Source organism: Halichoerus grypus, chromosome 2 (assembly GCF_964656455.1).
Source record: "Halichoerus grypus chromosome 2, mHalGry1.hap1.1, whole genome shotgun sequence".
Lineage (NCBI taxonomy): Eukaryota > Metazoa > Chordata > Mammalia > Carnivora > Phocidae > Halichoerus > Halichoerus grypus.
The window spans coordinates 33,389,911-33,404,185 of NC_135713.1; the positions used below are offsets into that span (position 1 = coordinate 33,389,911).

The following is a 14,275-nucleotide window of genomic DNA, read 5'->3' on the forward strand; positions in this document are numbered from 1 at the left end:
CTTTAAGTGAAATATAAAACAAGCTTCTACTAGGATATTCAGACATAATTAGAGAGGTCCTCATTTTAAGGCCGGTACCTCTCAGACTTGGGAAACCTCAACAAGATGCTAAGGAGGCGAACTTTAGGAATGCCAGCTATCTTCAGCCACAGTTGTAATAGCTGAAGCAGGAGGTGACTGAGAAGGAGCTAAGCAGCCAGCTACACTACAGTTCTTCTTGCCTCCAACAAAGAAGTTATGTACTTTCCCACTCTCATTGTGACACATTCCATTTGCTAAGAAAAGTGGCTTATGCCATTGTTGAACACCGCTTTCAAGTTCTGATATATTGGATTCATTTATTCTGTATAAACAGCATTCAGTTAATATTATTCCCTGCCCTTCCTCTGAATTAACCCAGCTTCTGGGACCTCTGCTTCACACTCTCTCACAAGGCTGTAATCAAAGTGTCAGCCAGGGCTGTGGTCTCACCTGAAGGCTGGACTGGGGAAGGATCAAATTCCATGGTTGTTGGCAGGATTCCGTTCTTCAAGGGTTGTTAGACTTGCTAGTTATTGGTCAGAGGCCACTCTCAGTCCTTAATCATGTGGTTTCCACCAACACGGCAGCTTGCTTCACCAAAACCAACAAGAATGAGAATCTGCTGGCAAGACGGAAGTCAGTCTTTGTAGCCTAATCACAGATATGACATCCCCTCAAATCTGCCATATTCTGTAGGTTAGATTAGATTACATTAGCAAATTATTCAAGGAGATGATATACAAAATCTTATAAACAACAGGAAACAGGGATCATTGGGGCCACCTGAAGAGTCTGTCTGCTACAGCACTTAACAGCACATACCCAGACGTGAAAGGAAGAAGGAAGGAAGGAGAAGAGAGTGCAAGGAAAGAAAAAGAAAGGAGGAAGGTAGGGAAAGGAGGGTACGCAGTGAAAAATACAATCAAAAAAGACAAATTAAAAATAGCTTGGCTGCACTACGTCTGTATCAGAGTTCCTGTGTGGGCACACGCTTCATCACATTAGCACCACAACTATGGACCATGAATTTCCCATTTCTTATTTAGAATGAGGAGATAATAGGGGGCTTTCTATACATCGGGAGTTAAAACGTAACAGAATAAACAGGCATACTAAGTTTAAGCAAGAAAAATGTGTTTCAAATTAATTTTTTTAAGTTTTTTTTTCCCCAGCTAGCAAAATTTTTTTTTTCCTCTTCTGTTTCAAGTTTTCGGGTTGGGTTTTACTATTCTTGCCATTGTGTGGTAGGCTTGTTGCACAGGGAATGTGAGAACCTGAATGGTGTTTGCTTTTGGTGTTCTCTGGTTGTTTCGGCTTAAAGGCCAAAATTATGTTTTCATTGTGTACATTATTATTAATGATGATATACATTGTTTATTGTAAACGTGAAGTTGTAAAGTAGCTTGAATCTCATCTCTTCCAGCCTCTCTATTGAGGAGACTGAGGCGCAAACGGCTTGGGAAGATCAGGGCTGAAGAGTATCAGAGCCATAACTCAAACACAAATCTCTGAATTTGTAACCCAGCGCATTTCCTCTTCTTAAACTTCTATGCAGAGGAGTAGGCAGAATCTGCAATACTCTCCTCAAACCTGCAAGCATTAAAAATAGTTGTGGCTTAAATATGTTTTATTAATCGCTTATTTTCTGGGAGGGTCTGCAAATAACCTTTTCAGTGCTTCAGCTAATAGAAAAAGGAATATTTCCAGGTACTCTACCGTATAGTAGGTGCTTACTTAACAAACACACACCTTTTTCACTATATTCATTTGTAGCAGATCATACAGGCCCCTACATTTCAGTGCTCTCAGAGAGGTTCGTAGGTGCTGACCACCTAGAGGGGGCTGAGCATCTGCCCTTGGTACCAAGCAGATCCTATCCATGCCCTGAAACTCTTGTCAATCTCTTAGTTAATACAGGAAAAGGAATATCTCTTACAACCATATGACCATGGAATTTCATTAAGAAAGACATTCTACCACCCCCAACATGTGTTCTCAGGGCAAAAGACCTATCTGCAACTCAGGATTTCCTGAAGATTCATTTTCTTGTGGCCAGACTCTTTGGGACAGCAGAAGTTCTAAAATGGGGACACATTTCCCCAGCCTGAGCTTCTTCGCTGCATTCATATGGGTATCAGTGGAAGGAGGATGGGGTCTCCATTTCCCAGCCCCTTACCTTCTTACCCTGCTCATCTTTCTACATGGGATTCCCCCCTCCCCAGCCCCCACTGAAAGGGAAACCCCACAAGGACCAGAATGTTAGCAGTTTTGTTTCCTGCTCTACTCTTGGAAGAGGGCCTGGCACAAGGGAGATGTTTTGTATTTGTTGAATGGATGGCTGAATGATGGATTCATTTAGAAGGTTTATAATATCCCATTCATTATGATTTTGCTAACAAAGGGAAAAAGAGGCATGTTTTGGTTCAGAACAGCAGATATGAACCTGGAACTTGGAATCAGGGATTTTTATGTGTTTGGTTGCATGCTATTTATTTCTAAATTATGTTTTAAAGTATTCATAAGACTCCTTTAAAATTGAGAGACTCCCTATTGCCCAGGGATGAGAGCTTTAGATCAGAGGACAAATATATTAAGTTTACAATCTAATGGAAGACTAATCATATAAGGAGGGGAAAAAAAGAAACTTGGCCATCTCCAAAATGGCCATGGAACTCAGAGAACAATGAGAATTGATATACAAAAAATGAGTTTTGCCTCAGACTTGTCTGCTGCAGATTTCATAGATGCGGAGGCGTTTGGGCTAATATCCTAACACATAGGAGGCAATCACCACTTCTCAAATTTGAGCTGACACATAAGTATGCAGAAGTTTTTTAGTCATCATCTACCTAATGAATGTACAGTCATCACCTACCTAATGAACGTACATCATCTACCTAATGAATGTACCTAATGAATTCTTTTTAAAGAATGCAGACATAAGTGGCTTTTTATAAAAAAAAAAAAAATCTATAAAAAGAGGAAATGCCCTATAGTGGATGCTGCGGTCCCAGGCCACGTCCCTTTGTCCCACCTGATGCAAGTGCATGCATCTGTGGTGCACGGCCACCATCGTGCACATTGCCACGTCCACTTCAGGAGCCTGTCCAGGCTTCTGTCAAGCCAGGCAGGATCTTCAGCCCTTGTGCGGGTGTGCCCTAGAAGTTCATGGGCATGAACACCTCCAGGGCAGCCCTCAAGCAGTGGAGAGCGGGGGTTGGGGGATAAACACCGCAGCCTCCCCTCCTTCTCTAGGACACACTCCACGCCCTACAGCTTCTCCGAGAGGCCTCTGTGGAGGTGGGCCCTGGCTGGCCACCGTGGGAACCCACTGGACAACACACGTTATTAGCTGTCCTCCCTCCCCTTTCCACTCTCCCTGGCCCCTCACTTCCTGTTCCTGGGGTCACCTTCCAAATAAACCCTACCTCTAGTTCTGGTTTCTTAAACAGGCCCTAAAAATAATGTTTGACGTGAAGACAGAACAGTTTGTCCCTGGAATCGAGAGCTGACAGAGAAATAACTGGCATTACACCAAGCTCCTAAACTGTGACCCAGGAAAACAGTGTCTCTGGAGGAAATGGTTCTTCTTTACCACTTTACATATGAGTTTTATTAGGACCATACCTGACCTTCCTGATTTCATACTTTGCCTTTTCTGTTTATTCTGCAGATTCTTCTGGGAAGCCTAAGTTCACCAAGTGCCGTTCACCTGAACTAGAGACTTTTTCATGCCACTGGACAGATGGGGTTCGTCACGGTTTGAAGAACCCAGGATCAGTACAGCTGTTCTATATTAGAAGGTGCAAGCTTTATGCCTTTCTGACTTTTCCATGCCTTTCTGACTTTTCCCTCCATGGATTTTCAGATGAAAGTATACTGAGTTGCATGCAGTGGTGGACATGGAAAGCATTTTTTTTTTTTTTTTGATGACTTAAATGTATACATTTATTCAAAAAAAGTTAATTAAGCCCTTACTATGCATTTGATGCTATTTAAGGCACTGGAGATACAGTGCTGATTACAAAAAAGGTAAGGACCCTGGCCTCGTGGAGCTTCATTTCCAACAGGGGAAGACAGACAACAAAAAAATAAGTAAAATAAATAAATGTCAGCTAGTAAAAGGGTTATTAAGAAAAGTAGAAGCCAGAAAGAGGATAAAAAGTGCCCACACTGTGAATGAGTACATGCATGTGCATGAGAGTGTGTGAGGGTGAGTGTGTGAATATGAGTGAGCATATGTGTGAGTTGGTGAGAGTGTGGGTGCAAGTGTGCATATGCAGGAGTGTGTGTGAAGTGTGGGTGTGTGTGAGAGAGGGAGTGGTGAGTATGTGCATATGAGAATGTGTGGAAGCAGGTGTGTGGATGTGCACAAGGATATGAATGTGTACGTGTATATGAGAGAGCGAGTATGTGAAGGTGTGGATAAGGGTGCATGAGTGTGTGTGCATGTGTGTGTGTGCAGGGAGCTTGGGTGATGCTTTAGATGAGCAGCTCACAGTGGGCCTTGCTGACATGCTGTGTTATGGCAGAGACAGAAGTGAAGTGAGAGAGGCCCACATGAATGTCTGGGGGGAAAACTGCAGGAGAGGAAATTACAAGTGCAAAGGCCCTGAGGCCGATCTGTTTGAGGAAAGCAGGAGGCCCGCATGGATGGCACAAGGTGAAACATGGGGACGTGACATGAGCAGAGGTCAGAGAGTTAGCCAGAGCCCGACTGCCCCAAGCCTTGTTGGCCATGGCTGGGCCTTGAATTTGACTTCATCTGTGGTGGGCTTTGAGAAGACGTGTATGTTTTAAAAGACTCAGCTTAGTGTCTAAGTAGAAAATAGACTATGTTCCTATTAAATTAGTTATACTCAGTAAGGAATTGTAGTACTTTTCTATTCCATTTTGACCGGTGGTCTTCTAAAATAACAGAGGAAGAGTGAAATGAAGATCTCTCAATATAATCACCATCCAAGTAGTTTCTTTCTGACCCCTCACCTGGAATTATTTCCATTTCTGTTTACTCTTATGTTGTACCTTTTTTGCCTTTTCTAAGTTTTAGGTTCTAACACTTTATCATTTCCCCTTTTCCACCCAACCCCCAGGGGAAGCCCAAGCCAAGATTCAAGGGTAGCCGGGACCCTTTGTCCCAGGGTGGGAGCGTTCATGGGTCCAAGGCTAATGCCATCTATACCACACAGGAGCGGGGGAAGGGAGAGAACGGGCAGGGAGCAGCCAAAGACGTGGGCTCAGGGCCAGCAAACCCGCATCTCGGCCTGACTCTGGCACTCGCTGAGGAATGCCACGCAAAGTAGTCGGTTCACAGCTCAGCCGCCTCGTTTGCGAAACAAGAGATGGCAGGTCTTGTCTTATGCCTTCTTGTGAGAGTTTGGGTCGATAATACATGAAAAGCACTTAGCACTGCGCGTGGCACAGCATAGGTAATCAACAAATGGTAGGTGCTGTTACCCTTGGTAATATGGTGATAATTTAAAATCATAATGATACAGAAAGCCAATTCCTGGGCTACAAAAATGACTTTTGATTCTTTCCGGCTACTGATTATTGGTCTGTTCTGAGGCCGTTGTTAGTGCAAAACTGGGTACTCAGTATACAAGTAAATAGTTTGAGGTAGCAACCCATACTGGCCTTACCCACTTCCCCGGTGTGAGGGAGGTTTCCTGGATGTGCCCCAGAGGGCACACAGACACGACATGGCTGGGCACCCAAGGCACTTTTTTTCTCTTAGGGCTGACACTACAGACAGGTGGGGGTGAAGAGGCTACACTGCTTTGTGGAAGTACATTTGGACAGGAGGCTTATATGTTTGGTAACACTTTGGAATGTCCGTTGGATTGACTGTTAAAGGGAGAGAGATTTCCGAGGTACAGAGAGCCAGCTCAGTGAGGACAAAGTAAGTTATTTGTGCAGGCACGAGGAACTAAACTGAGGAGAGAGAGGGCAAAGTCGGGCCCACTTTATGGAAATGGGTTATTACCAACCCTAATATTCACCAAGTCTGAACTTGAGCAAAAAGATAAATCCAAAGGTATAAAACCCTCACAAATACATATTTATTCCTTACTTTCTTCCATCCGGGTCACATGCCTTTGCCTCCGGGCCTCCTCTGCGCACGCTAGGCCTCCGAGCACCCACCCCCGTCCAAAGCCAGGCTCTGTGCTAACAGAGATGCCACGGAAAGGGTGACCAGGTGGAGGGCAAGCCTCAGCATATTTGGAAGGATGTCGTTAACTGTTGCCCTAGTGGGGTTTGGGATCCCAGGGGAAAACACTGTCACATCTCCAAACCCCCAAGCACAACCTAATGATTAGAGCCAATCCCAACTTGCAAAATCAGTATTTTGTGTTTTCCCTACAAAAATATAATTATTTTGAATATCTAGCCAAAATAGCATAAGCCTCCAGCCCGGTTTATCTAGGAGGGGTGGAATGCAAGGGTCTAGGGTGTCAGGCCCAGACCGGCCCAGTGAGTACGCAGCTGTGTTAGCCTTCGCGCTGGCTCCTGGCACAAAGAGGACCGTACAGATGCGCTTTCTGACTCTCATCATTGTTTCTCAGAATTCAGGTCCCAGGCAACTCCTGGAACTATAGAATCGTGACCCCTCTTCCAGGACACACGAAGCCGGGACAGGATTGCATCCAGAACTGGAGCAGGGGAGATAGGAAGGCTCGGGGAAGGGGCCCATGCACTGGGCTTTCAGTTTTACCAGCCTGGCCTTGGTAACTAAAGCACAAAGGAGCCTAACCACGTCAGGCTATCCACTGGACAGGCCCAGAGGCAGCCGCATGCGTGGCTGTCTCTGCCCCCGGCCAGGGGAGCAGCCTGACTGCAAATCACAGGCCCCACAGCAGGAGGCTCTGGGGGGGGGGCTGTTGGAGATGCTCTGCTCTCAGCTCCCTGCCCGCAGATGCCTTATTGTTGAAGAAAGTGGGCTTGTGAAGGCTCAATCCCAGAGACTCTATCCCCCCACTTCTGCCATCCCCACGCTCACTCCCCTCAACAAATGATCCTGGCCTGTTAAAGGAAAGTGTATTTTCCATGCAAGGTTCTGGAGGAGATGAGAAGGGAGAAAGGGCACTGTTGCTTTTCCTTTTTTCTAGAGAAAAGATTGAATTTTAAGCCTAAAACACATGATCTGTATGTAATGAAAACTGTGGTCCTTAGAACATAAATGATGTTTTATTTTTAGGATTTTTCTTCCAGTTGCTAGATGGAAAAGCATTTGGATAGAAAGTATTTCTTCTCTTTATTCTGATTTTTACCAGTAGTCCCATTGTACAGCCTTCCTTCCATTTCGCAAGATGGACTAGGAGCAAACCTCATGCACTTAACTCTTAGGGGTACGACAAGGAGAAAGTAGTTTCCAGAAATTGGCTTTGGTCGCCTGTGTAGAAGTTCAGCCCAGGGAACACAGGCCAGAGTCCCTGTTTTACAAGTCAATTTGTTTCTTTGGCTAAATTTAAGAGTTTAAAAATAAGTTTTAAATATTTATTTAAAATAAAATTCAACTTTGGTTAATGAGGGGGAGGGCCCTGGGAGTTGTGTTTTGAACTAACTGTTCCTGTGCTTAAGATAAGTGCTTTAAGTTGTTTGCTCTGTGGAACTAATGGATTTGGAATAATCTAAACAAGGTTTTTCATGCAGTCCCCATGGGGACACGTCAAAGTTGAAAAAACGTAAAACACACAGAGCTAAACTTCCTATTACAAATCCAGACCTGCGAAGCACTGTACTACATCCTTACATTTTAATACTAACTTTTATACTATCAACTATGCTAAATATATTTTTTTTATCTGTCTTATTATATAAGAGCCTCATTTCTCTGGGCAATCTTGCTAAACCGTTCTCTTTAATATACTCTTACTTCGTTTGAAAGTCAAGATAAAATAAACCATACTGTAGGTCAATGACCCACCTATCCCTAATTTTTAATCCTTTTCCTACTACTCTAAACATACACACACACCCCTACACATTTACACACATATATACATATACACATATACACGTACACATATATACACATACATAAATACAGACATATACATACACACTCCCACACATACACACACACACCACTCACGTTTCCCATCAGGGATGAATCTCCCTCTCATCCAAGGGTATGCAACTTTTAAAAATCTCAACCAGAATTTAAGCCACAGTTCACTGGCCATGTTAATCCCAAGTTCTTTCCAGCAGCTGATGAGCAACTGTCTCAAGGACCCCCTCATACTACACAAGTTTCTTCCCAGTGCCAAAGAGACCAGCCTGAGTAACAGCTGTAAAGAAGGAAGCGTGCATTGTCTCCCAGCTCATCCCTTCCTTCCAGTCCCTGCCTTCCCTATAGCCTGTGGTGTCCTGGTCACTCATTGCTACCCAGCACCCGTCCCTGAGAGGAACGCTCACAGACCTCTACTCTCTAGCCTACCAGCCGCAAGCACCTCAGCCTACACAAGGTCATTCCTACCTTCTTCCCCCTCAGCCACAGACCACCTGGTTTTATGTCTCCTTGACTTATAAACCTCCTTCTCAGCTGATACCTCATGAATAATAAGCAAATAATGAAGTATTCCCCCCAAGTAGCAATTCTAATTTGAGAAGTTTTCCCATTTATTCCATTGCCCTCTCTTCCCCTCACCATACTCGTGCCCATGCTTGCATACCTGAATACCTTTGACTACTCAGTTCCCTCCTTCCTTTCCCTATTGCCACGTATTAAGCTTTTACCCATCCTTCAAGATCGCTAGAAACACTACCTCTACCTTGAAGCCTTCCGTGAACAGCCAGAGCAATCATTCCCTCTTCCGAACTTTTAGGGAGACTAATGAGCACTATTTGTGAGCACAAACCCACACTGCTTTGTAATACAGTTTTTTAATCCTTCCTCTGAGACAGGAGTCATTACTTAGACACACGTGCATCCTGCATAATGTCCAGCACAGTGTTTTATATATAATCAATGCTTATTAAATATGAATGGAATGACTACAGGATACCAAAAAAAAAAGTACTCAGATGGTAATTTCTGAGTCTCCTTCTAGCCTGAAGGTAGGAATGCCATCATATTAATCATTATATCCACACAGGGCTAGTGGCAGCTGGAATGCTTCTATAGGACGTATATAGTAGGCAGCCAAAGATGGTTTGCTGGACTCCTTCAGTCAGTCAGAGGGATGGGACTTGGGAGGGCTGTGTCACATTCTAGCACACGTTCGCTCTGTTCTTGCAGGGGTGGCCTTGAGTAGGAGAAATCCTTGCTTGCTCTGCATTTTTGTTCAGGCCCCCATGGCAGCTGACCAGGGATTTCCCTTTCCCTAGACTCTGCTTCCTTCCCCAGTCAACTTCCTGGCATCTCTTGTCCATTCATCTCACACCCTGCCAGTGTTTTAAGTCATCAGGGTACATGCTGCTCTCTGTAGTGTGGGGTAGAGGTGAATAACTGGATGGCGGAATGTGAATATGGAGATGTGGCTTCTCTGATTTCTTCAGTATTCTCCATGTGTCCGTCTTTCCTCCATGATTTGTTTTGGTTGTTTGTTTGTTTTTAGCTGAGCCAAGATGTAGGAAAATATGACCTTGTTTTTTGTAGAGAAAACGAAAGAAAGGAACAGAGGCAAACACATTGATTCAATTCAGCCCATTTTTGCTTCCATTTTTTTTTTTTTATATTATATTGAAGTGTTCATTCTACTTACAAAATAGAAAAAAATTGCTTTCTGGGTTTGGAAACAATTTTTAATTTCTGAGTTCATGACCTTTTGTCTCTTTTAGGGTGGGGAGAAAACGGCTAGGATCCCCATGTTTCATAAATGTCACCTGAAGGTCCAGCATGTTTACAATGTTCTCATGGCTCTTCATGTAATTAAGGGAAAAAAAACAGGAATATGGGAAGGAGTTCAAGACCTCAGGAAGGCTCCCCCAAGCCTAAGACAGCCTTGGGGAGATGGACGCAGGGTACAGTGGTTCAGAGTAGGGTGGTAGCTGATTTTCCATCTCGAGGCCCCCCAAATCTCCGTGTCACTCAGCCTGAAGAATGTCATCGGTGTGCCTCCTCGGTCTCTTCCACCATGAGTTGGGGAAACATCCGGGTCCAAAGAGTCACTGTTCTTTGGGAATCTTTATAGTTTGGGAGTTGGCCCTCTGTAGTGTTTTAATAAAGGAACATTCTAAACCTCCCTAAGCCTTGGAACCCTCATCTGTTAAATGTGGATAATAAAGTACCTACCCACAAATTACTTAATTTAGGAGCTGGCACATCATATGCAGTCAATGCACAGATGCTTTTGCTGTTGTACAAGTACCAGCGGCCTCCTATCAGTCTGCAGACACTGTGGATGAGTCCACAGATGTGATACTTCTTGGAAGTGATGCCGCTAAAATACTTGCTTGTGAAATATTTGTGTTCCAGCTTATTGAATCTGACTATCAGGCACCTCACTTTGACTTAAACCATGGCATGATTTTTGGAACAATTCATCCTTTTTTACCCTCCATTTCAGGAGCACTCAAGAATGGACTCAAGAATGGAAAGAATGCCCTGATTATGTCTCTGCTGGAGAAAACAGCTGTTACTTTAATTCATCTTATACCTCCATTTGGATACCCTACTGTATCAAGCTAACCAGCAATGGTGGTACGGTGGATCAAAAGTGTTTCTCTGTTGAGGAAATAGGTAAATCACAGGTTTGTGTTTTATTTGACATGGCTTTAGATTAAATAAGCAGGGAAGCCTCAGTGTCCAGGTGTATTCAAGTAGGAAGACTCTGTCATTATAATCTAGGTGAATGGAGGTCTACTTTATAGGGCATGAGATCAGCTAGTGAACAAGAGGGAGAAGGCAGGGAGAATGGAAGTTGGCTCTAACATAAAATAACCTGGCAGTAAATGTTGTCAAGAAAAGAATGGGAGTCTTGCAGAATCTTTTCCTTAAGGAGGTCTGTCAAGCTGGATTATGTTCTTGGGTCCCACAAGAGACAAACTCAATGGACTTCTAGGATTCCTTCTTTCCCAATTTTTCAAAATGATTATTATATTCAGATCTGAAATATGTTGACCTTTGATTCCTATCATCACTGTAATAAAAGCCTAGATTTTCTTTATCACGAAGCATAATAATTCTGGAATTTTATGTTTACAAAACAGCCGAAAATCAGTTTAAAGACATGTTTATAGGATCTCAAGACAAACACTGGAGATAATCAGAGCTCAGTGAGCTAAATGAAAGATCTAGACAGATTATCCCTTGCCCATGGTGTGGACACAAGGGGAAATGAAACAAAACAAAACAAACAACTGTAATTGGAATGTTTATTCTATAATAGTGTAAACAGCAAAATATAAAGAATCAAAGAAGGACTTTGAGCAGCTGACGTTGGTCCCTCAGAATCTATCCACAAAAGCTCATCTGTTATAGAAATTGCTTGGAGTTTCTCTGACACATGCTGTCCTTACACGCTTGTGTGTGGTTTCCCAGGCACCGGCAGACTGGAAGAGGCTAAGAGAATGTGGCTAGAAGCTGCAGGCAGAAACAAATAAATCTGATAGCCTGTCAGGGAGAAGAACAAGCAGAAAAGAAAACCCAACTGCATAACTTGCAGAGACTATTCTGTGTATGCCCCAATGTCAATAGACGTAGCTGTTGAGTGGCTGAATGGGTAGTAGTAAGAATTACCGGGTCAAGACCCATGTTCTAACCCTGCCCCTGCCAGTAGCTAGCCCCACTCATTTCCATGGCTGACTTTCACGGAGGGCCTGCCATGCCCTGGATGCTGTGCTAGGTATGGTGCCTACAGAATGAGTAAGATATGGTCAAGTAGGGGAGGCAGGTGTGTTAAATAATTGCAGTACTGTGTCTTAGGTGCTGGACTCGAGGTGTATGGAGGACACTATAAGCCAAGGTAGTGGCCAAAGGTACAATGATTGACTGGGCCCAAGGGATGAAGAAGGGCTGCCCAGACATGGTGGCAGTTCAGTTACTCCTTAAAGCATCGGTGGGAGTTGCCAGGTATACCAGATAGACTGTGTCTTCCAACAACTACGAAGTTCTGAAAGTGACAAATGGCACACAATAGTGAAGGACTCGGGAGCAGTTAGGCAGGCCTGACTGATCAGCCAGAGAAATTGTAAGTGGTCTTGTGTACCCCACAAAGGAATTTAGACTTTATCTTACTGCCAAGAGGTGCATTTGAGGATGTTTAAGAAGGGAAATGACCTGAGGATAATAATAGCTAACACTTACAAAGCCCCTACCTATGGGTCAGGTATAATAACCATGTGAGAGAGGTTCTATTATAATCCCCATTTCACAGATGATGACACTGAGGCTCAGAGCATTTAAAGGCTAACTCAAGGTCGAACAGCTAGCAGGCAGAACTGAGATTTGAACCTAGGCAGCACAGCTCCGGAGTCCACACTCTTCATCTCAGAGTTATCCAGTGCCACCTGCTGTGTTACTAATGTCTCAGGGAATCCATCCTGCTGCAGTGTAGAGGGTAGATTGGAGTAACACAGACTAGAGACAGAGAGGTTAGAGGACTTGGTGATAATCTTTGTGACAGTTAAGGCAAAAGATGGTGACAGGCAGTTACAACCATAGCAGGGAGGGAGGGAGCTGGGAGGGGGAGACCGCAAGGAATGAGGTGAGCCTAATCTTAAGAAGACAACCACAGGCCTTCAGCTTCCTCATGCATTGTATGAGTTTTCTGCTGCTACCTCACAGGGCTCATCTTTGGGTTTAAAGCACTGTATTATTAGACATTTGTTGTTCATTCATACGTTCAGCAAATATTTATTGAGTCCCTTCCTTGGGCCAGGTACATTTCTAGGTGCCAGGAGCAGAAAATGTCTGCCCTCGTGGGATTTTATCCCAATGAGGGTGGAGAGAGACAATACTCTGAGGAAAAACGACACAGGGAGGGAGAAGAGGAGTGCAGGAGCGTTCGCGATTTTAATAGAGTCATCAGAGCTGGCTTTGCTGAGTAAAAAAACTGAGAGAACAATGTGTCCGTCTGAGGGAAGGGCCCTTCAACAAGAGGGCACAGCAAGGGTAAAGCTCCTGTGGTGGGAGCATGCCCTTGCTCACTCGAGGAACAGCGTGGTGGGGAGAGGGGCTGGGACAGAGCCAGCAGGGGGCACGTAAGAGGCCACATCTGAGGGACCCGAGAGGCAAAGCCACTGCACCCTTGAAGCCCTTGGACGACTTTGGCTTTCACCTGGAGTGAAAAAGGAAGGCTTTGGAGGGTTTGAAATGAGTGATGTGTTCTAATTCGAGTGTGAAAATAACCCCTGTGACAAGTGTATTGAGAATAGACTGAAGGAGGACAGAGACCCCAGGAGGAGACCACTTTGGAGGCTAATGCAGCAATATGGGCAAAAAAGTGTCATGGCAGGCCTGGGTTGTGCGGGTGCTGGTGGTGAGCAGTGGTTAGAATCTGGGACCATCCTGGGGCGCCCGGGGGGCTCAGTCGTTGGGCATCTGCCTTCGGCTCAGGTCATGATCCCAGGGTCCTGGGATCGAGCCCCGCATCAGGCTCCCTGCTCTGCGGGAAGCCTGCTTCGCCCTCTCCCACTCCCCCTGCTTGTGTTCCCTCTCTCGCTGTGTCTCTCTCTGTCAAATAAATAAATAAAATCTTTAAAAAAAAAAAAAAAAAAGAATCCGGGACCATCTTGAAAGTACAGCTGACAGAATGTGGGGGTGGTGAGAAAAAGATGTGTCAAGGAAGAGCTCACTCATTTCATCTTGAGCACCTGGAGGAATGGAGCCACCATTAGCAGAGAGAGGGAAAGTGACAGAGGACCACATTCCAGGCAGGGGACCAGGGGCTGCCTGGGGATGTACTCGGGCTCAAGTGCTTTTGCAACATCTCAGAGGAACTGTGGAATACAGCACATGGCAGGATGTACAGAGGGAAGGGGGAGCTTGTTATGATGCTTATAACAGTGGTACGAGCCCTCTCAGAAAGGACCATGTTCCATATCTTCTATTTAAAGTAGAAAGGGGAGTTTTTAAGATGAAACATGAGTAATAAGTTGAAATTTTTCGACCAAAAACATTTTTAATATTTTGGTCTCTTCGAGGGTTAAACTTCAGTTATCGGAATTCCTCAGTCCCCAACAAATCCAGAAGGGCGAAGCATTACTGTCCTGATTGTAGCCATATGCAACTCAGCTATTTTGCAGATCCCTCCAATTTAATTTCCAAAATGTGGTCATTATTAGTCATATTTGGATTCCCTGTTTTTTT

At 44.4% G+C, this 14,275-nt stretch overlaps 1 protein-coding gene across 5 annotated transcripts in view; it reads left to right on the top strand.

Annotated features, from left to right (window-relative positions):
* GHR (growth hormone receptor) overlaps nucleotides 1-14,275 on the top strand; it is a 258,077-nt gene that overhangs the window by 221,276 nt on the left and 22,526 nt on the right. For all 5 annotated transcript variants that reach the window (XM_036067251.2, XM_036067258.2, XM_078066687.1 and 2 more), the window contains 2 exons: nucleotides 3,695-3,824; nucleotides 10,533-10,705. In XM_036067251.2, the coding sequence (XP_035923144.1) occupies nucleotides 3,695-3,824; nucleotides 10,533-10,705 (303 nt within the window). The remainder of the gene's footprint in view (nucleotides 1-3,694; nucleotides 3,825-10,532; nucleotides 10,706-14,275) is intronic.